The sequence below is a fragment of the Strix uralensis genome, chromosome 3 (genome assembly GCF_047716275.1).
Source record: "Strix uralensis isolate ZFMK-TIS-50842 chromosome 3, bStrUra1, whole genome shotgun sequence".
Classification (NCBI taxonomy): domain Eukaryota; kingdom Metazoa; phylum Chordata; class Aves; order Strigiformes; family Strigidae; genus Strix; species Strix uralensis.
This window is the reverse complement of record NC_133974.1, coordinates 82787772-82810295: the sequence shown is the minus strand read 5'-3', so window position 1 is coordinate 82810295 and position 22524 is coordinate 82787772. Positions and strand designations below refer to the sequence as shown.

Here is a 22524-nt window from a genome sequence, read left to right as displayed (position 1 = left end):
AGCTCCATTCAACTCCAAGCGTACAGAGGGGTTTCTGGTACTCACAGAGTTGAGCCACAGCACACGCTGTTACTAATCTCAGAAAGGTCAAACACTTTTCTGATACAACGTTTTGGTCATTTACCAACCTAAGCAGACAGAAAAAGGCAATTGTGAGCTATCATCTAAACTCTTAGACTGTTTGGATGTTCTCAAGAGAATTCTCTCGTGAGAAGTCCGAAAGGTCTGAGGGAAGCTGAAAGGAATTATCATTTAATACTGACAGCCTGTCTAGAAGACATTAGGATTGTGCCTTTACTCAAAAGAGGCATTTTAGAACATCAAACAACAAAGTAAAGGTCATGCAGTGCTACAGAATGAGGCTTTCTGGTGCACAGCGTCAACCTCCGGGAGGGTACCCAGATTGCCCACATGCATTTCAGCTGACCTACAAAGCTGTGTCAATACCATACTCCATGACCTGCCAAGTCAGCTCTGTGGAAAGCAAGTAGGGGGATATCAAAACAGCATGCACCACGTGAGCGGGACCACCAGATTCAGCCTCCAAGTGCCAAGCGGGCTCTGGCTCAAGCAGTGTAGGAGAAGCATGCTCCTACCTTCTCCTTCCCATGCAAGTCAGAGCAAGTTTCCCAGAAAGGGACCAAGCCATTTTTATTTTTTTTTTAAACTAAATGCTTTTAATAGAAAACAAAATACAAAATAACTCTTTCCAGAAAGCAGAAATATTTAATCTCTCCAAATGACAAACTAGAACGTGCTTTTTCCGCGGATCCTTGTTGTAAATGCTGATGATTTATCTCACAAAGTGTTCATGAAACTGATATTGCAACATTTTGAGAAAAATCCAACACTGGCAGAGCTGCCTCTGTGTATGCACAATAATTTAGTAATACTATTCTTTCCCATGTCACTTTGTGTGTCTGTCTCTCCCTATCCCCCCTTCCCTAGACTGCCAACTTCCATTTACGGAAATATTTCTGTGGGGTACAGTGGTGGACTGACATGCCCCGTTTCCATTAGGAGTCCAAACTTAGCTGCTTCAGTTCTATTGTGCCCTCCCTCCAGACAAGGCAAGCCATTTATTACCCTTAAAGCCACTGCTCTACCCCCACTGTCCTCCCACCCTCAAAACACAGTGCAACCAGATTCAGAAAGATTCCTAATTAATGGAACATAAATACAAATATCACAGCTAGTACCAGGAACCAAACCCAAATGACAACGCAGAGATGGGCCCCAACTGAGGTCAGATTTCCATCCCTTTACTAAAAAAAAAAAGATGATATTTTCTACATAGCTAGTCCAAAATATTCCAGAAGTGCTATAAGGGAGCTGTAATATTTAAGACCACTATCACTGTAGAAAATACATGATGTTCTTTTAATAGAAGGGTCTTAAAATGCTGGTCCTCTGCAATACCAGGAAAACAAAAGCAAAACAGAACAAAAAACACTGGGCCAGTAGTTCTCCACACACTCAAGCCTCAGTTAACAGTAGGTAAGATGTGCCCATCAATCAATGCAGGATATTTAAGTGCAGGTCAGCAGCTTATCTGGTTGGCAGTTTCACTTGTCTGGACCAGGCTTTTGGTTTCCCCAAGCTACTGGATTTACTCCCCCTTTCCCCATCCCTACAAGTACAAGATCAGAATGTATACGTATTTTCATCACTCCTCCTTTTTTCCTCATTCTGTTCAACAGCACAGATCTTTTTGTGGGCAAGACATTTTAAAGCATTTGCATCACTCTGAGCATGCCTTTCAAGGGGGCAGAGAAAGAGAAGTGTTTCACAGTCAGTAATCTCAGCTTGCAATGGACTCTGGCATTCAATACACCCACCCGCTTCCCTAAGAAAAAAATTAATGTTCCTGATTTTCTTGTGCAATTCCAGTCACTAGAAGAAGATTACAGGCCATAAACTGTACGCTCAGTACATTATTCATTTGTCCGGTATATACACCAACCAGTTCACTGGAAGACCCATCTGCAGGGGCGTTGCAGTAAGTGTTCCGAATGTCCCAGACCCGGACTGAATTGTCCATTGACGCTGAAGCAATTAAACTACTGTCAGGGCTAAAAGTAAGGCTGGTTATGTTGTCCGTGTGCCCCCTCAGTTCTTTGTAAAGAGTTCCTGATGCCAAGTCCCACAGCTTTAGCCGCTGGTCTTCACCTGCTGATGCCAGGTACTTACCATTGGGAGAAAACGCAAGCGCTAGCACGGGGCCACGGTGCCCGGTGAAAAGACGCACCGAGTTGCCTTGCTGAGTGCTCCACAAGCGCACAGTTTTGTCTGTGGAGCCCGTTGCTAAGTAGTTGGAATTGGGGTGGAACTTGACACAGTCTACGTCCGCCAAATGGCCTGCGTATATTCGCATCGGGTACGTCCGATCAAATGACCAGAGCCTTGCAGTGCGATCATGGGAACCGCTGGCAAAGTACAGGCTGCAGGGGCTAATATCCAAATCCCAGACAGGATAGGCATGTCCTTGGTACAACACAGTGTTTGTAAAACTTCCGAGGTCCCAGTATCTGATGGACATGTCCTCAGAACAAGATAAGAGTCCTGAACTGTCTGAAAGGAACCTCGTGCTATACACAGGTCCACAGTGTCCTCTCAGGGTCTTCATTTCTGTGCCTGCACTGTCGTCCTCTTCTTCCTGGTCACGGAGGAGAAAAAGAAACGAAAAAGGAAAGTATGTTTATCTGTTCAACAAACACAGGAACTACTGTGAGGAAAACAGGTGGGTGTTAATACAGAAGAAGTTATTTTAGAGGTGGCACATTTTGTGCAACTCCAGACACAAATGTTGCTAGCACATTTGCTACATCTAAGTTAACGCTGAAAGAGATGGCGAGATAAGACTTTCTATAAAGATTTTATCTTCATTTTGGGCAGCCTCTGCTAGCTCCAGAAGGCACCTTAACCTGGGACTGTATGCAAATAGGGGCAAAAAAGAAGTATTTTATGACATTTTCCACTTGCTAAAACATATGCTTATTCCCTATCCACTCTACTAAACTTTTGACTAAGATGTTGAAACAGATCTTGGCATCTGCTCTTTTGGTGTGGTCATTATTGGAAATGAATCTCACAGTAGAGAAAAAGAAACAGATGTTTTAAACAAAAGGCAGGAGATGGAAAGACAGAGCATATTTGACAAGCTGTCTGCTGGACATTCTTTCTCAGCCCCACACATGAACAGAAACCCAGTAAGGCCGTAATATCTATTTCTTCATGCAAGTTCATATCCTCACCCTTCAAGAACAGCCTTCAAGAACAGCAAATGTATGCAGCTTATTTAGGTCAAAGGATCTATTTTGGGGTAGAAGATGATGAATAATCACAAAAAGGATGGCACTGGAAACCTTTTTAGCCCGTAATTCTCCAATTCAAGTAGCAGGGCAGATAGTCAATAAGTGAAGGCTTTCACATTTAAAGACGTTCAGTAAGCTGTGCTAAAGGAATCTCCTAATGGAGGGTAAGAGTCTCTGAAAGACTAGTCAAATAGCACCTCTCGACACTCAAAGGCTACAGACTGCACAAGTATCAACAAATCTCAACTCAAGAGAGTGCCCCTGCCTGACAAGCTGGGGTCTCACTGGCAGAGTGCAAGATAGCCATGGCTTGGGGTGCACCTGTGTAGTAGCTCAAGACCACCCTTCCTCAGGACTGTCAGGCAGACACTTTACCTCAGTAGTGAACCAGTAACACTCATCCACCGACAATCTCTGCACATCTAATTCAACACAACGCCCTTTTGTTTGTGAGCAGCCCCTTTAACTTTTATCATCGCAAACTGGCCCGTTTCCTGCCAAAGGAGCACTTCCTGCCCCGAGAGGAAACCCAATTCCCCAGGGCTGCCGGACTGCTGACGACCAGCAGAAGTCTGTGCTGGTGAGCAGCTCTCTTAGCTGACGCGGCATCTCCCAACCCTCTGACCTCAGGACCCACAGACAGTTTTGCTTCAGACTTAGTAGTCTTAATAGTTCTGAAAGCCCTTCTCCTCCAGTGGTTTCAAATCTCACATCAGAGGTGAGCAAATACTGACTTAGCTAGCTTGCTTGCTGCCTTTCTCCATCTCAACTTCATGTTTAGTAGTAGGCAGCAAGCTGTGTTTAGCAATGCTAATTCTCTTCAGAGTAGTCAGTGCCCATGGGAGTTTTATGATGTGGCTAGGAGCCAACTTCATCTCTACTATAGAGGTGAGGCAGAGAGAAATTGCAGGCTCTAGCATGCAAAGCCCCATTCTTATTCAAATTGCTTTTTCTACCTCAGATAGAGCATTGCTTGCTGGAATCCACAGCATCTCTAGGCTATGTTACCACATTAAAGGAGAGAAGCTGATACCTGCAGCATTTTATACTACTTAATTACGACCATAAGATTCCTGACAAGTTCCCAGTGGAAGCCCACTCAAGTTACCTGTATTGTACCATAGTTTCTGTAAATTCTGTAAGTCCAGGTACTTAATTTTATGCCTTCCAATTCATACAGGGCTACTTGGGCTGTCTGCAAGCACATACTCTTTCTCTCTTACAAGCACTTACCCTTCTTTTCTTTTATTACAGTTGCAGCTTATTTGACAATGCCTTCTGCAGCATTCAAAACCACACTTATATACCGTAACAGGTAGCAAATCTTATCTTTGACTTCTGTTTGACACCCACTTAGCATAACAACTGCATACTGCTGTTATAGCTCAGTGAAAACAGTATACCTATAACGCTTCTCAGTCACTAAATTTTTCCATTTCTTCCCTATCCAAGTTAGTCTGCTGACCAGATTAACAAAGCAGCTGGAAGCACAGCCACTAAATTACTGCCTTGCAGAACCAAGGTTCATGTCTTTGTCAGATCAAGCACGTTCTTCCTTGCATCCCACAGCTACTACCACATAGGTGAGCATTTGCAGCAGCTACAGAAAGGTTACAACCTGTGTTATAAGTCAGCAGGGAGGCAGGGAACCCCTCTTCATAATATTTTTTCAGGATTCCAATTTCACACACTGAATATGTTGCCTGGATATAACATACCTGGGCACTACCCAGATATCCATTAGCTCCTTCTGAAGTGATTGCTGCTGCAGGTTAGCATGAACGATTTGTATTTCCTTGGAATGGACAAGAAACTAAGCAACTAAGTTCTATAAGTCTATTTTAATCAGTAACCTACACACATACACACTAAAAGCTACCTTCTATTATTTGAATTATCAATTTTGTAAAGAAGAACTATCAAACCAGATTTTAAGTAATAGAACAGAACTGGCAAACCTACCAACACTACTAAAATGAGCTAAAAAAAAAAATTAAATTTACTCTTCAACAGTGAACAGGAAATCTTCCTGAGAAAGTACAAGACTCCCCCAAATGACATTTTTGAGAAACTGAGAAGAAGAAAAATGTTGGCATGTTTTGTTACACAGGACACCTTCCAAATGATAGACCTATGGACAGACTGCCCAACTCCTCAGCTATTACTTACATCAGTAATCGATTTCGCATGCCAGTCATTTGGACCCAGAAAAATTTACTGCTGATGCATTTAACCTTGTGAGCAGCAAACATTATCCAGCTGACAAAAATTATCTTGATCTTCCACCCAGCACAAGCCTCAAGGGAATGAGTAAGCCTCAAAAAGCAACAATAACCTCAAAATAAAAATGTATCTCAGCCCCTCTCCCCCTTTTTTTTTTTTCCCTCTAACTAGTAACAGGTTTCCCTGGGTGTCATCGTTTCTCTCATCCTGCAGTGCTCTTAGGATGTCAAAAGGGAAGATCTCTTACCTGCCTACAGTAGGGATCTCCTAGCAGGGAAAGATGAGGGAGTAGATACCATGGCTCTCTTTGCAGGACATTTCTTACTGCTCCTCCCAGAATTCCCTCCCATCTGCCATCCGCCAAGGTCAGCATCATCCCTGCTCGTTACCACTTGAAGGACCACTGCCACTTAAAAGCAGGACCTTAGAAGCAGAGCTGAATGGGGTCAAGTCTTAGTCTTCAGGGAATTTAAAGGCTGCCACTCTCGTGGCTTGGAACAGAGCGTATTATTTTCTGTGGTTGATTTATGTAGTACCACTGATGAGCATGGCAAAATTGTGAAGAGACAAACAATACACCCATTTGCACAGCTGCAAAACTGCATTTTTATACTGGACCTTAAGTAAGAGAGACTAAAGTGGCATTTGTGAGATGCTAGTATAAAGAAAAGAGAATTACTTTATCCCAAAATGGGAATCTTCTCCTATTTCCAAGAAGCAAGACAACATTGGTGAAGTGCACTGGGGCATCACACTGATCAAAATTCACAACTACACCTAGCAGACAATTTTGACTATAGCAACACAAAGGCTTTACATGAACTAGGAAAAAAGTCATTCCCTAAAGCTTTTGCCAAGTCTCAACCTCATTTTTATATATATACACACACACACATACAAGAAGAGTTAAAAAACCCAATAGTGTAGTTTTAGTGCCACCCTGAACAAGATCCACTGGAACTAGCATGGTTTTAGACTTCTGTATCTTCATAAACAGAAGGACCTATATACTTGCAGCAAATCATGAACCAAGCTGCAGATTAATTATTTCAGGCACTACTATTTAAATACAGTATCCAAAGCTAATTACACAACACAGAAATCAACCAAACAAAATTTAGAACCCTTACAAAACCCAGCCAAGTTTAACATCCTCACAAGTTATTCTATAGAACTCACTGAAGTAATGTCCAAACACATTCAGAATTTTTGTTCGTCAAAGTTTCCATCAGATTTATCGCTGTGAATTGTTGCTGATCAGACTGCAGTGACAGTCTGAAACACAGCCCCTGTCCACATTACTGATGACTGCAGCCCAGCCAGGGTGGTCTTGTTTGGTCTGTCTTACTATCTGTGGCTTCCGTGCCCATGGCACACAAGTGGGTGCTGGTCTGTTCCCACTTGTGACCCCACAGGTGCCTGTGTATTTTCACTTATGGCTCCCAGATACTGGAATTTATTTCTTTGGAGTCAATAGGCTTTCATTTGCATTTGAGTCATGTAACCAGCAGTGTGTTCTGGCTGGTTATCCTCCCTTAACTTTGAACTCTTGATCAGGTCACCATTTGTTTTGTCAGTGGTGGAAGTTATTCAGGGCAATGATGACTTTGATCTGTGCTGGTCTTTGACCAGTTTTTGGTTTTAGACCTGTGCACAAATACTGCACAATACACAAAATATTAAACAGCCAGCAAGAGCCATTTGTACTCAAGGTTCCACGGCTGTTTCATAATACACGTACGATCTACAAGTATGTGCTTACGTGCCAAAAAAAGGCAATACATGCTCCTGATAACCTGGCAATATCTCACTTTTCTATAGTCTGGAGCCAAAGGAGGTGACCTGCTGATTTACCAGAGAAATTGTCCTCTGTTGCAGGTTATTGACATTTGGTTTCCATGACAGGCAATACAGAGTCACGTGTCCTATGAACTCCTGCAGCTTATAAAGCAAACAAGTCCATAGCTCCATCTTGGGCTAGTCTGACCCACTTATCTGCTCTCTGCAGAAGGGGTTAACCTGGGAAGCAGTGGGCATGCTGCTGTGCTACCTCACCTGGATGCCTGCCTCTGGTTCTCAAGCTGCCTAACAAAGCAATCCCTAACTACAGATCTCTGCATACAGCAAGCTCTCTGCACTCTTCCAAAATAAACAGAACCCTGCCACTAGGTATTTTTTATGAGAAGAAAAAACATTGGGAAAAAAGGATGTTTCTCCTGTTAAACACTCAACACAAGAACAAATGAGACTTTTTTTTTTTCTTCTTCAAGAGGGGAGTGATTAAACAAAGGAAGAGTCACAAATTCTGATCTCTAACGAGATATAAGATGCTACGTGGGCAGCTGTATCGAGAGGGGAGGAAGGGCGTGACTAGAAGGCAAGAAAAGAGTAAACCAGAAGATGCTATCCGGCCTGGCATGTGAAGGCGCACACATCCCTTTCCTTGTCTCCAGCACTCCAGAGTGGGAAGCCTCTGAAGTTTCTACACTGCAGATTCCTTAACAGAGACATTTTACATAATTTTTCCATGCTAAGTCTTCACCTCAGGTTAAGGTGATTCCTGAAATAGTTTTGCACTTAGGCATCCCTCCTTCTTCCTGAGGCCTCAGATCAGACTCTTTTGGCTCCTTCCTTACTTTGTCTTTTTCTCTTCCTGCATCTCTCCCCTTCTCTCCACCCTTCTGACTGGTTGTTCTGAGATGCTTTCCTTCTAGTTTTCACTCACCACAGTGTTTTTACTGCCAGGTTCTCCTTGTTTCATCTTCCCATCCATAGGAAGGCTCCATGCTCCTCAGGGAAGGGAGCCTTCTCTAGTTACCTGTCCTTACTGGGCTGCCTATGTACTGCCATCTGTTCAAGGACAGCTGGAGGAGGGTGATCAGCACTTCAGACTAACAAACTATGACCCCAGCACAAACTCATTGCACCTTAGTGCAGCATTTACAGCGGCTGCAGGAAAGAACAAGGACAAGAGCAGGCTTATAAAATTTGCATGTCAAAGCAGACAGGTCGCAGAAGAGCCTCACAGACCCCTAAGACATTAGTAGATACTCCACAATGCATGCCCAAAATACCTCAGCAGAAAGGGAAGGGGGGGGGGGGGGGGGGGGGGAAGAGGTATCCAGACCTCCTCATCCAGGATGTCACAAGCCAGACGGATGCGGGACACATCAACGAGGTGGGGCTCAGATTTTAACTTTCTGGAACGAAGGCTCCACAGCTTCACACATGAATTATCGAACCCAGCAGCAAGCAGCTTGCTATTTGGTGAAATCTCTGCAGTGTTCAGCAACTGCTCCGTGTTATAGAAGGCATAGAAACAGATGGTCGTTAAGGAAGGGGGCCCATCCTTGACACGTTTAATGCTATCCTGCAGTAAATCCAGTGCTGCCTCGTTCTGCAGAATGGAAGCCGGCACATCGCTGGGTTCCAGGCCGTTGCTCTCATTGCGTGAGGAGCTCCCACCGGCGTAGAGCTGGTAGTCAGTCCTCTTGGCGGGCTGCACATCCAGGTGAATGTGCAAGGTCAGGACTTTGCACAGGGCGTTGTTGTTGTCACTTTGGAGGTAGCGAAGAAGGTAGTTGTAGCTGTCCTCTTGAAGGCGGATGACATACTTGTTGTCCAGAAAAGCCCGGAGCTTCAAGTTGGACAGGATATCTTGAATAGTCATGGTAGTCTGCAACTGCTCAATGATATCCTTCTGGCTGGCATTCTGCAAGAACATGCCATGGAAGCGGCTGTAAAAACTGTCCACTGTGCTTTTTAGGCCATTCTGGACCATGTTCAGATGGAGGTAGACGAAGAGGGGATACAGAAGAGGCATCACTTCATGGCTGTGCTGAGAATCTGAATCTATATAAAAAAACAGCAACAAACTTTGAAATGATTTCTGAATCCACTTTCTACTGGGAATAAAACAGAGCAAGGACAATTACTGCAAAAAGCCTTGACAATGGCATCAGAGAGTAAGCAAGAGGAGACTTTTGTTGGCACATTTAAGTGAACCTCTTCTGTCACCTCAAGGGGATACACAGTACCTACTACAGATCTGAACAGAGATTTTCAAGTTGGTGAGGTACCCTGTCAGAACAAAATGCAGGTATTTCAAAACTGGTTTTAGGTGTGGGCCAACTATTAGAATACCACCTCATAAAAAGACGGCTGAATTTTTCCCGTTTACTTAAGAAGAAAAACTGTGTCCTCTGTCTATTGCAATAAATGGACTTTAAAATTTACTCATATTTAATATAGTACTTAACATGTTTAAGTCAAAATTATTTACCTAGCTTGTGCGGGCCTGAACTTTGGTGGCTTTTTCACCCCCCCTCTCAGCTTCAATAAAGCTTGCATGTGGTGCTCTGGATAGAACTGATTTGTCTCCAGTGGAAAGGAAGCTACAGTTTCCAAAATGTACTGCAATATGCTGTGCTCTTGTTTTATTTCTGTGCCTGCTCATATGCAGGCTTTCTCTCTCTCTCTCTCCTCCTCGCTCTGCCAAGGCAAATCCCAGCAGTAATTCCTAGTACACAGTGTAACAAACTCCTGATTAGGCTGTACTGTACCTTGCAGAGACTAATCTGTGCAACAGCTCCACCCCTCCTTCACCAGCTTCCGGGGGCTGTTTCCCCATGCTCAGATGGCTGCAGGGAATTGTAAGGAGTGGAGCCCTGCCGCAGGACACCACAGCAACGTACAGGGCCACAACAACAAACTACTGGAGGACCTAAATGGTCCAAATTATTGGAACAAACCAGGAACTGCTAATCCTCAAACAGCATTGCTTGTCTTCAAACAGCATTGTTTCTTTTCAACTTGGTCTTCCCTCCTGTCACTCAGCAATGCATATTCTTTTTTTCCCCTTTCCATTAGCTTATTTTTCCTCTCCTGTTCAGGAACACTCTTCCAGACTTTCTCTGGTCCATACTGTGCGCCTCTCCCATTTCTATATGAGTAACTACAGAGTGTGTATGCAGTGCAGTGTATACATACATATTTGCATACTTAAGCATCATCCTCCTTTCTGTCCCACTAAAATGCGGCCAAAGCCAGTGAAACTAGTGGTCTGTATGTAGTAAAAGCTCTAAGCAGCCAGCAGATGCTCCTTTCTCTGCAGGTTCTCTAGTCCAGAAATGCAAGGGGAAGGACCTCATGCTGCAGTGGGGGGAAAAGGAAAGAGGTGGGATGGCAGAAACAGGACCAAAGAACACATTCCCCAGGAACACATGAAGATAGGTTATGGGAGCTGGGTCAGTCTAGCCTGAAGAAGAATAAGGGTATGCCTTCAGTACCCAGTGGGATATTATGTAGGAAAAGGGGCCAGCCTCTTCTCAGAGGTGCTCAGTGAAAGGACAACAGGCAAACTGTTGCAAGGGAAATTTTCATCAAATCGCTTTTCACCAACCTGCAGCTGGCACCCAGAAGTGCAGAGCAATCTCCACACTTTCTGATTTTCAAAACCTGGCTGGACAAGGCCCTGAGCAACCTGATCAAACTCTGATCTTGCCCTGCTTTGAGCAGCTGGTTGAACTGGAGACTTGTAGAGCAATTCCTAAATTATTCAGTGGTCCTAGTCCCTTTGCCCAGTCCTCAGTACGCCTGGGGGCAGGCATCACAGAAACAGGAAGTGTCCTGCTGTGCCTTGCGGCTGGCTGGCAGGTTTCTCCCTTGCAGAAACAAGCAGTTCACATGTGTAAGAAATCAAAACTGAGCAAAAGGGACAAAAAAGATGAAAACAGTCAACCTGAACACCAAAACCACGCCTAGCACTTCTCCAAGTGGTATTTAAGACACTGAACAGAGAAATCATACTTCTCAAAAATCTCTTAAACCATACAGATTTACCTCCAATACTAAAGTGCAATGGTGTTGAACTGCTCTAGGTGGCAAGGCTAAGACATCAGTATTTTCTGCCTCTGTCTTCTTCCTTCCCTTTCCCTTCAACAACTATCAGAAATATTAATCCTAGTGTTATGCACACTGGGATCAAATCCCTACACTGTACAAATGTAGATGTGCCTGAAGGCAGGAGGAGTGGCAACCTCACTTTCCTTGGTACTATTCTCTAAAATTCCTACCTGCTTGCTTCTTCCCACCTTTGAGACTCACAGAAGAAATAAAGACATTCCCAGGAGTACCTTTTCCTTTAATTATTAAAAAAAAAAAAATAAAAAAAGAAAAATCGTGATTGTCTTCTGCATCACACTACAGAATGAGTTTTTTTTTACTTTGTCATATACCTCCAGTCTCAAAGCCAGTACAGATAAATTTAAGGGAACAAATTATCCCTTAAAAATCTAGACCATCATAAAAACAAGCCAATTATGAATAAAATTAAAAAGCCTAAACTAGGAGACAGCAAATAACTACACTCATTTCTAAATTACCTGCCTTTCACATAAAACACTAATCTTCCTTCTTGTCCTGTATATGTATGTTGCTGTCTATAAGATGTACAAAGGCCAAATGCTTGAACAAGAGCAAATAGTCAGCTACCTACAAAAGCCAAAGGTACTTGACACTTAAACAACAAAAAAGAAAAACTAAATGCATCTAATTGTAGTAACTGAAATCTCAAAGCTAGAAATCAAGATTTTAGAGACATGATTTGAAATTTTATTATATTGTCCTTTACTCATTGAAATGACAAAAAAAAAGTTACTTTCCTCTTCCTTGCTTCCTGATACTTACCTGTGAGAAAATTGCGTAATCGTCCAAATTGTACTTCATATTGCTGTGGCTCTGCCAGACAGGGAGCTGCAGACACAACGTTGGCACAACCAGATTCAGATTGGACTGTGGAATAAAGTAAAAATTAGATAGGGATTTAAGGAGTTTTGCATGTGTATCTGGAAACAAAACTTCTCATAAAATCCAAGGTAATGCAGTCACCAAGATGACATTTCATCTTTTAAACTGTCCAGGGATGACATAGTCTGAAGTATCCAAGCACGGGATTAACAACCTAGACAGATCATGAATGAGGCAGTATACTGAAAGCTTAGAAAAACCCAACCCTAAAAATCTCAGCAACCCACCTGCTCACCCCAGAATACATTTTTAAGTTTTCAAATACAACCTTAAGTTCCCAAGAATTTCAGAGTAACACTGTCACAGATTCCTTCACAGTTTTACAAGATACTCGGTAGTTTTACTACTCTGCTGTGCTCATCTTTTCTGAGTGCAATCTACAAACTTTCTCCAAAACAAAGCTTCTTTTTCAGCAGGACCCACCAACCATTATGGACAGAAGGTCTGCAGTGACAATACCTCAGAGTCTCAAATTCCTTGTCCCAATCATTGTCTTACAACAAATGATAATCATTATCATTTACTAGTCTCCCAGAGGTGGTGGTGAAAACACATCGAATCTCTAAGTAGTTTTTAATCAAAATGTGTCCTCCTCCTCCCTGGGGATTTTAGGTTAAAAGGCAGCTGGTATTTGATCACAAACCCAGTTGTTATGGTCTCCTGGGACAGTATTAAACTGATTTTTCAGAACCAGTATCAACTCTGGTAAAAGTGGTTCTGAACTATTTAGAAAGAGGATTGGGTTCTCCTTCTTTGGCACCAAACCTGTGCTCTTCTGCTAACCTCTCAGAATCCAACAGGGGACTTTGTGCTAGTTTATAGACACCCACCAACATACCCCAAGCATATACAAATACCAGTGATTAGAAACACAACTTACAGAATTATAACCAATATGTTTATTCACCTGCTCTTCTAAGAGCATGAAAGGGCAAGGAGTTTCACGATTTTCCTTTTCTACTTTTTTTAAAATTCATAACTATTTTCCCCTCCACAAAACCTATTTTCATTACTCTCACTTTCAACTCCTTCAACTTCTTTCAGTCTCCCCCGCCCCCCACCGCTTTCCATCCTCTCTCTTTGCCTTCCTACTCCTGATTGATCGCTTCTTGTTCCAGTATTTGGCTCATGCACAGAGGCAAAACTCTGACAGCCCTGGAAGTCTATAAACAACATCATCAAATGTTCACATGCTAAAGCAAGATAGGCCAGCCTCCAGCTCCTCTCAATGCTTCTAATTAGAAAGAGATCAGCACATGGTGTACAGGCAGCCTGTTGCTATTCTCTGCCGCTCCCCCCCCCCCCCCCCCCCCCCCCCCCCCCGTAAGACATTGGTCTATCTTCCTGGGGCTTGTGGAAATACAGGAGGTCTGTTTACCAGGGCAAGCTGAATTCACCTTTGGAAACGGAGAGCTGGCCTGTGCTTATCATCCCCTCATGGGAAAAAACAAATACAGATTCCAGCACCAATACCCTATCTTCTCTCAAATCAGTTTAGAAATAAACAAATATAACCTGTTGAAAGGCTGTGCTTTCTACAGCCTGGCTGCTTCAGAATCTCAAAGCTAATTAAGAACTCCAGGCTCCCATACTGGAATTACTTAATGGCTAAAGTAAAAAACTCTGCTATTTGGACTTAAAATTTAATATAATAAATATTCAGCATGAGAAAAAGTAAACTGCATGCACATACACATAGTAACTCAAAAATGCTTAGTGACACTTTCTAATGCCACCCGTACTACTCATTGTAAAAGCAAAGAAAAACAGAAATATGAGGGTCTGTCTTTTATGCTGTGTCACAGGGTTTCATACAAAGATCAACTCTTCACAGAGTTCTGGTGGCCTCATTTCAGCAGCAATGGGAATGACTTGACACCTTGCTTGTGCCATGCAAGTACAACTTACTGTCCTTGGCTTTATGAACTGCTCCCTCCGTGCCACCTTTTCAACTTTCTCTACATAAGCAATTTAATTCCAAAATTAAGATGTACTTCATGTTTCAGAGAGGGCAGCGTCATCTCTGGCTACCTACTCTGGAACAGTCTGAGTGGAAAATCATTATGCCCTACTCTTTCAGTAATGGTGCTAGAGCTTGCTCCCATCTAGCAAATGGTAATGAACCCTACATACCAGACAGTTATAACAAGTTCAAATTCTAATTCTTTCCCTTCCCAAAACTTTACACCAACCAGAACTGCAAAAAAGATCAAGAGCTCAACTGATTCCAAAACAAGAGTAAATTTTCAGGCTTATTTTCCTCCTGATGGAAATAAACCACTGGCCAAATCCTTCTCATACATTAATAAATCTACCATAGTTTCTTTTCCACCTTCCCCAGTGGTCATAAGAACATCTGCTGGAAACACCTGCTCTTTGGCTTCACTTCCAGTAACTGCAGCTAGCTATGCAACCTGACAGCAAATTCAAAGGAACTTGCTCCTAAGTCAGGAACTCAGGGATATGGACAGTACCCTCCTGGTCTTGAGTGTTGGCTACAAGCAGCATCGCTTCCAGCTAACAAACGTGGGGCTACTGTAAACGCTGTTTAACAGCAACCAATTCCTTTTCTATGTCAGCATGATAACATATAATTTTACATTATTTCAGATAGTCCTATGTACCAATATTAGAGGAACCTGTTCCTTGGTCATTCATTCTGTTCTCAAATATTATTCTAGTTTTCTACAGAACTATGGGATAGTCACGAGGAAGCTCTGTGCTGCATTTTACTGCAGATGCAATTGGACAGGGTGCTAGGTAATCTCATCTGGGTTCCCTTTCCCATGAAAGGTTGGACCAGATTATCTTTCAAGGTCCCTTCCAACCTGGGCTGCTCTATGATTCTGTGAAAACAGAGCTGTACAGATATAGCAAGTACATGAAGCAATGGAGAAGGGCTGAACTGGAAGAAGACAAAAAGAAATGCTGAGGTAAAACTGAGAAACAAAACTAAAACCAAAAACAGAGGACACTTTTCAATGTGAAAGAAGAAATCACAGAACTGGAGACAGAAGCAAGCAACTCTCCCATTTACAGGCTGGTTAATTTAAAAGTTAAACAAAAGAAAAGAGCTGAATAGAAAAAGCAAGGTGAGTTTTGTTAAGGAATGAGTAAAAACATCTTCAGAAAAAAATACTCGATAGCTTTCCCCAAAATAAAGCAATGCAGGCTTTAGAAGCTAGTCAGTTTTTATTCAGTTTGCAAAACTGACTGCAGCAGGAAGTATTTTCAGAAGCCTCTGTTGTAAGTACTCGGGGTAAGTACAAACTGGGTTTTTCTTTTTGACAGTCATTCATGGAACTGCAGCATACTCACTGACAGCTTACTATGAGCACGTTTGACAAGAAGTAGTAAGCAGCTGAATACATGAGAGCAGACCATTTTCAGTCCTAATGAAAACTGATGACTAAGTTCTGAATCACCAGCCACAAAACCCTTGCACTGGCAAGAGGATACAGACTAATAAGAAGAAATTTAGTAATAACACTTGGTGGGAGATCAGTAAAAAGACAAAACCCAATCACACACTCATTCACACTCTTCACTGAAACCACTTTTTTCTGCATGATGCTATATGCAAATGCAAGGGCCTGCAATCCAATTCATCTCTTGTGTCCTCCTGTCCCAAGTTCTAATCCCATTTCAACACTGACCTGGTACTGACCTCTCCCATAAAATCTCCTATCAAAAACAATTCAGCATTTTATTTTGTTCTTCCCCATCTCCCCCAGTATTATTTCAGGGAGTTCAACAAACTTCTCATAGTTACTCTGAAAACAGCAAGGAAATGAAAAGTACTAAGAAAATGTAACTCACTTCTAATAAAGAAATATTATCCAAGTTCCTTCAGGACATTTACCCACAAGTCACTCATCTTTGGATTTTAACTATGACAAAATACTCTTAGAGGTGGAAAGAGCTCTTTTGGCATCCAGTCTTATCTAGCTACAAGCACAGAGTTATACAGCAACTAATGTTTTGTCAAATTGAGTCGTATCACAAGTAACTAAGGTCTCCACCCACTCTTAGCCTGGGATACTGTCACAATCTAATCAGTTTCATTATCAGAAAACATTTCCTCCGTGCATCTTTACCCAAAGATCAGCCCAATATTTTCTATTACTTCTACAAGTAAATTTAATCTTTATAACCTCCATGTGGCTTGCATCCATATCAATATTTATATGTGCTCAAGCAGTAGCTCAGTTTATTACAACAAAAATAATAATTACAACGAAGACTGTCACAGACAGGGTTTGAACAGCAAATAGCGTAGCAGGATTCAGAAGCCTTTAAGAAGGAGGAGAAGGGGCATGCAGGGAAATAATCAGTCTCATCCACTGAAGGGGTGGGTTTTTCCTCAAGTGACAAGAGCTGAACTTTCACAACTAGAAAGCTGACTAGGCCAAAGAAACAGCCTGCATCACTTCCATTTCACATGATATAGCTCTTCTGGAGTACAAAGGTACAACAGATTTTCCTGCTTCTGCTTAATTCTTCATCTAGGTTCTTCTCACATCTATCCCAAAGCACCACTGCTCACCAGACTTCATGTTCTTTGGGATACAACACATGCATTTTCCACATGACCTGGTGTTTCAGCCTGCTGATTCACTGACCATGAATTTCACCTTGTTACACTTTCATCCACATTTACATTCTTCAGAAGTTCATAACTCACGCCAACTTTGCACTGGGAAATTTCTTTAGTTCAAAAGGAGAGCTGTCCGTATGTGCAGACAAATTCATGTAGTTACCATTATACATAATCACACTTGTCACAACTCTGCCAAGAAACATGCATGGAAAATATGATGGTATTACCTGTGAGATTAGCTGCCATCTCTTCAGCAGTCTGACACAGCCTCAGCCCTTGTTTTAGGGGACCTTCTGAGTCCACATACTGACGGCGCTTGAGGTAGCAGGACACTGCCATCTGAATCTGTTCTGTGCGTACGCGTTTCATGACCTCAAAAGGAAAGAAAGACATGATGGGGCTCTTACTGTGTAGGTATACATTAAGCCTGACAGAGAACAAATGGCTCAGTATTTTCATTGCTGAAGTATGAAAGAAAATCTTTACGCATGTGCCTCTCAGTACTAAGGCGTAACTAGATACTTTGAATCAGATCCATGAAGATATTTTGCTGTCTAATTCTACTAATTTCACCAAGGAATCCAAAATACTTTTAAGGATTCTGGACTAAAACTGAAGTGGTGAGCTATGTCTTGGATTCTGTTAAAAACTAACTCACAGAAAGGGAACATTTCTCCTCCTTGCTTTTTTAGAGTAGCAGTTTGGATATTCTTCAGTCGTTTTCTGATTCCTCTGACTGACCAACCAAACGATACCAGAAGAGTCAAGGGAAAGAAAAAATAATATACAGGAAGGAAATTTCAGAATCATCATGCTTTAAATAGCACACCTATTTTACCTGTTTGGGGAGTCCAAGAAACAATAGCTTATCGCCTGAACTTAGAGCCAGACTTCAGCCACTTCAGTCAGGTAAGTCCCCAGGAAAAAAACAGGTAAATTAAAAACAAAAGAGCTTTCTACCTTTTTTGCCTGCCCCCATGTATCTAGACTTGCCTCCTACAGAAGTTTTAGAAAATCCTTTGAAGTTTCCTTTATATAAATTTTGAAAGCTGTCCTCACAAACACCACTTAGTAGTATCTCAAAACCAAAAGGAGCCCGATGCTAGCTTTTAGCCTCTGGCTTGTAATAAAAGAACCACAGTAAGATGAATGCAATAGCTCCCTTGCTATTTGAGTAGTCCCTAACTGCCACCAATCCTCTGCAATAGCCATCGATTTTACACAGAAGTTTAGATAACCTGAAAGGCTTTAAATAAAGCAGAACTAAGCAAGAGTTTTATTCAACCAGAATAATTGGTAAAGCCAGCCTCAAGATAGTTACACACCTTACAGCCCCACTACCAATGACCTGCATGTGTTTTACAACTGCACATGCTTTCTGGTTTGAGTAGTTAAAATCCGATGAAACACAACTTCTCAGAGAGACAGACAAGGATGCCCTTGTAATTCCCTCCATTGTAAGAACTGTATTTCTAACAAAATGACAGCTGTAAAAATATGATAATAAGTGAGCCTTTTCTAATACCCATGCACACTTCAGTGCTTATCCCGTTGTTAGAACAATAAACCCTCTGTGAAGTTCCAAGCGGAGGGGGATGCAACGTTTCAGCAAAAGTTACTTTAAACAGATAGGTGGAATTGCAAACCCATACACCTTGGCAAAAACCTTAAAAATACTTCCATCACAGGTGAAATAACTGTTGAGGGTGTGGAAGGGGCATCAACAGGTGTGGAGTTTTCAAAGCATTTCCAGATAGACCCATTAAAATCATGAGTTTCAACCACAACTTTTTTCACTCCAAAAGCAAACTTCCTTTTCATCTTCCTTGCAATTAAAGAAATTATATCTGAGATAGTGTAAGTCTCAAATATAACACTTTTTCTGCTGCACAAAACTGTAGGAAAGACAGAATTCTAATGAAGACCATGAAAAACGGTGGACACTGATGGACCAGCATCTTGGCACCCTCCTAAAAAACACCCTTAACTAAGTTTCGCAATGTATTATGTTACCATTCTGCATTTCAGTCAGCAGCATGGACTCGTGTACAAGTGACTTGCCTAGGTCCACACTAATGCCTTTGCATGCAGTCTGCCGAACAGTTTAGGTCTGGGGAGCAACTTAATTATATTTGAGATGCTCTCATAGATGCTTATTTCAGGTCTAGAAACTGTTTCAGAGAGTTTGCATCAAGATTGTTGTATTTGGCTTGTAATGCAAAAGAAACTCACTCCCAAAACGGCATGGAACAGATTCAACTAAATGTTTCTGAAGTGGTTTAGCCAGTCAGAACTGTGCAAATCAGCCTCAGGTCTGTGGCTCAATTGCAAAGAGAGAGCATCTAGAAATATCCTTGCCTGTACTTTTTTTGCTTCAGTTACAGGATCAATTTGTGCTAGGTTAGATTTGGTGAGAAAACCCTTTTTTATTTTATTATCGCACAGCATTCATGTTCAGATGATTCCTCATAAACTTGCACTGGATTGGAGAAACCGAGAACTGGCATGTGAAAGATGCAGAACTCCAGAGGACCCCCTGAAATGACTGGGACAAACAAGAGGAGCACTGAGATCAGCCTTTTCAAGCTGCTGAACGAGCAGATGACCAACAGAGAAAATGATATATTTTAAATGATAGGCAGAAAACCCAGTAGCCTGGGTCTAACATCAGGATTGGACATTTCAGCAGCACGACAGAAGGGCCTGGGAAAGACGAGTTGCTGGCAGATGATTCAAATCTGAGCTTTTTCAGAGCTTTGGGGATAACATTGAAGTCCCAGTTTCTTCCAAGGCTACCAAGGTGGTGTTTGCAGCTGCTTTATGCAATCTGTACAGTTTCTTGCTCTCTTCACATACCTTGTATACTCCTCCCAGCAGTCACAGTAGTGGGTGTTAGGAGCAGTATCTTAAGGAGATCTCTTTTCCTAACTCCCAGGTGACAGAACAGGAACTACCTTGCAGGAAATGTATCTTCACCAACAAACACCCGTTGGCATCAGACACACTATAACCCCCACTTTCATTTCAGGTCTTTGTTTCTCTGTTCACTTTGCCTTTATACTTCACCCTCAGCATTACAAAGAGCAGTGTCACAGGAGCAGAGAAAGCATCCATGAAAAGTGCAAGAAGAGCAAAACCAACATTCCTACAAACATTCTTTATCACACCATCAAAATTAAGAGTATATCATAAAATAAACATACGGATGGTCTGCCAAAATGCCTTTAACTGGATTCAAGCTGAGCCAGTACACAACAGGTCAATGATGAAGAATTTAAAGGCAAAAAAGACAAGCCTGGCATTTTAACCTCCAATCAATTTTAAGACTCTAGCTCTCATCACTGAAGATAATCTCCAAAATATGAAACAAAATGAAAGCATATCGCGATCCCTGTCCATGCCTGCAGAAAGCTTGAAACAATTTTTCAGAAGTCCCAGCTGCCTCATTCTTCTCAAACAGCCAGACAGAACAATAAACACTAACGCCATTAACTATTTTTACTGATAAGCAAAATACATAAGGAAAGAGAAGATAGATCACATCAGCAGTCTGCACAGCTACAATGCAGCACCTTCTGCAGCGTCACAAATTGGAGCACAAAAAAAAAAAAGAATATTAGGTTAAATTTTTTTGAGGAACCAAAAACCACTGAAGAAACTCAGAGGAGAGGCCGATCATAAAAAACACATCACCAGTTCCTCTTTCCTAAAAAAGCTGGAAATTAGCTGTGTACTAAGCATTGGGCCAAGGAAATTAATTTCTGCCTATGCTCCATCTCGGGTACAGGTTTAGGCAGATTCCACGGTCTTGAAATATTACCAGTATAGACATATGAAAAAGAGCTTGAACACGAGCATTGGAAACACTGCTTTTAAAGACTCTGCATTCCTGTCCTGATGCTGGGACAGCAGTCTCCTCCTTCCAACAGGCCAAGGAAAGACCTGTGAGCATTAGAGAGCACCACCAAGGACAAGCAATCCTGAAAAAAACCCCCTCCAACAAACCAATAAAACAACGCACAAAAGAACATTCTGAATATTCTCTACTAAGAACTGTCTCAGGCCTCAACTGCGGATAGAGAGGCACCATTTTTTATCTCTTAGCACTACAGGTGAAATTTGGAGCCTACCAACAATACCAAATCACCTCATTTTTAATTTTGCGACATAAAGTTAATCTAAGATTTACAAAATTTCAGAACAAGGTTAGGATAAACCGATACGAATATAACGGTGAGCCTTGAGCTGAGGGACTTCAGAGGTGCAGCGGCTGCAATTCAGTAAAAATGCAAGTAAACATGACAAGTCGACATGGAGACGCGGCAGGGTGGTGGTGGTGCAAAATCGGAAAAGTGCTGCAGGCAGCAGGAACTACGGAGGAGGCTTTTGCCCGAGCAGCCGCGTTCGCGCGAAGAGGCAGAGAAGAAACAGCTGTGATTTTAGCAGAGCCTGCATCCACTTGCGCTGAACCTAGATTTGGCTCACCGTCCACGGACGAAGCTTTGCCAGTTCCACAACGCTGGGGTTTCTTTCCCCCCCGCGAAGGCAGCGCCGAGCGGCGCGATTCACCCGCTCGATCCTCCCCGCGCTACCCGGGCAGGACGCGCTTCGCCCCGGCCCGCAGGACACCGGCAGCGCACAGCAGCGGCGGCCGCCGCCACCCCGCCCGGCCCGGCCCGGCCCTTCCTCCCCGCAGCCGAGCTGCCCGGCCAAGCCCCGCTAGTGTTCAGGCCCTGGTGGAGAGACACCGAGGCCGGCGGCGGGAGCCCCGCGGGGCCGCCCGCCCCTCCCGGCCGCGTCCCGGGCTGCTGCCGCCCGGGAAGCTGAGGGGCGCTCGATGAAGGAACGCGAAAGTGAAAGTCTTCCCCTGTCAGGATTTAAAAAGAAAAAAAAAGGAAAAAAGAAAAAGGAAGAGAAATGGTGCGATAAGAAGCCGCTAATTAAACCCACGCACTTTTCGGGGGAGAAAAAAAAAGACTCTAATGAGAAAAGCCCACCCCGAGACCTCCGGGCGCAGGGACGGCGCCCGGCCCTGTCCTCACCCGGGGCGCCCCGAGGGCCGCGCCCGTGCCCGAGACCCGCCCCCCCCAGGGCCCGCCGGCCTCCCGGGAGCCGCCTGTCGGGCCGGGCCGGGCCGGGCCTGCGGGCCTCCGCCACGAGGCGGCCCGGCGGGGCGTCCGGGGCCCGCTCCCGCCGCCGGCCGGCCGGCGTCGCCCCCCACTCCGCTCCCTCCCGCCCCGGCCCCCGGGCTGCAGCCCCACGCCGGTCCCCGCTCCCCACCCGCCCGCCACTCACTGAGCATCGCAGGCGGCGGCGGCGGCGGCGGGAGGCGGGGGCCGGCGGGGCCGGGGGGGCGCTGTCACTGCGCCCAGCGGCGCCAGGCGCTGCCGGCGGGCTCGCCGCCGCGGCCGCCTCCCCTGGGTGCCGGTGGTGGTGGCGCTGGCGCGGCCGGTGCCGCCCGGGGGCCGGCGGCGGCTGGCGGCGGCCGCTCCATGGCTGGCTGACACACGCCGCGGCGGGCGGGCGGGCGGTCACGGGAGGGGGGCGGGGGGGGGGGAACGGGGCCGGGGCCGCTCCGCG

The 22524-nt window shown here is 43.9% G+C and overlaps 1 protein-coding gene across 4 annotated transcripts; it reads right to left on the bottom strand.

Annotated features, from left to right (window-relative positions):
- Positions 1 to 21: 21 nt before the first annotated feature.
- TAF5L (TATA-box binding protein associated factor 5 like) lies at positions 22 to 22391 on the bottom strand. 4 transcript variants are annotated; one of them, XM_074863115.1, is made up of 6 exons: positions 22240 to 22391; positions 17172 to 17316; positions 12225 to 12329; positions 8665 to 9389; positions 2191 to 2656; positions 22 to 128 (listed from the first exon to the last, which is right to left on the bottom strand). In XM_074863115.1, exons 2-6 carry the CDS (start codon positions 17311 to 17313, stop codon positions 121 to 123), a joined length of 1446 nt encoding a protein of 481 aa, XP_074719216.1. In that variant the 5' UTR covers positions 17314 to 17316; positions 22240 to 22391; the 3' UTR covers positions 22 to 120. The 4 variants fall into 4 exon arrangements, with proteins under 4 accessions (XP_074719216.1, XP_074719213.1, XP_074719214.1 ...); XM_074863112.1 differs by lacking the exon at positions 22 to 128 and having other exon boundaries at positions 649 to 2656; XM_074863113.1 differs by lacking the exons at positions 22 to 128; positions 22240 to 22391 and adding an exon at positions 17783 to 21962 and having other exon boundaries at positions 649 to 2656.
- Between the last annotated feature and the right edge of the window lie 133 nt (positions 22392 to 22524).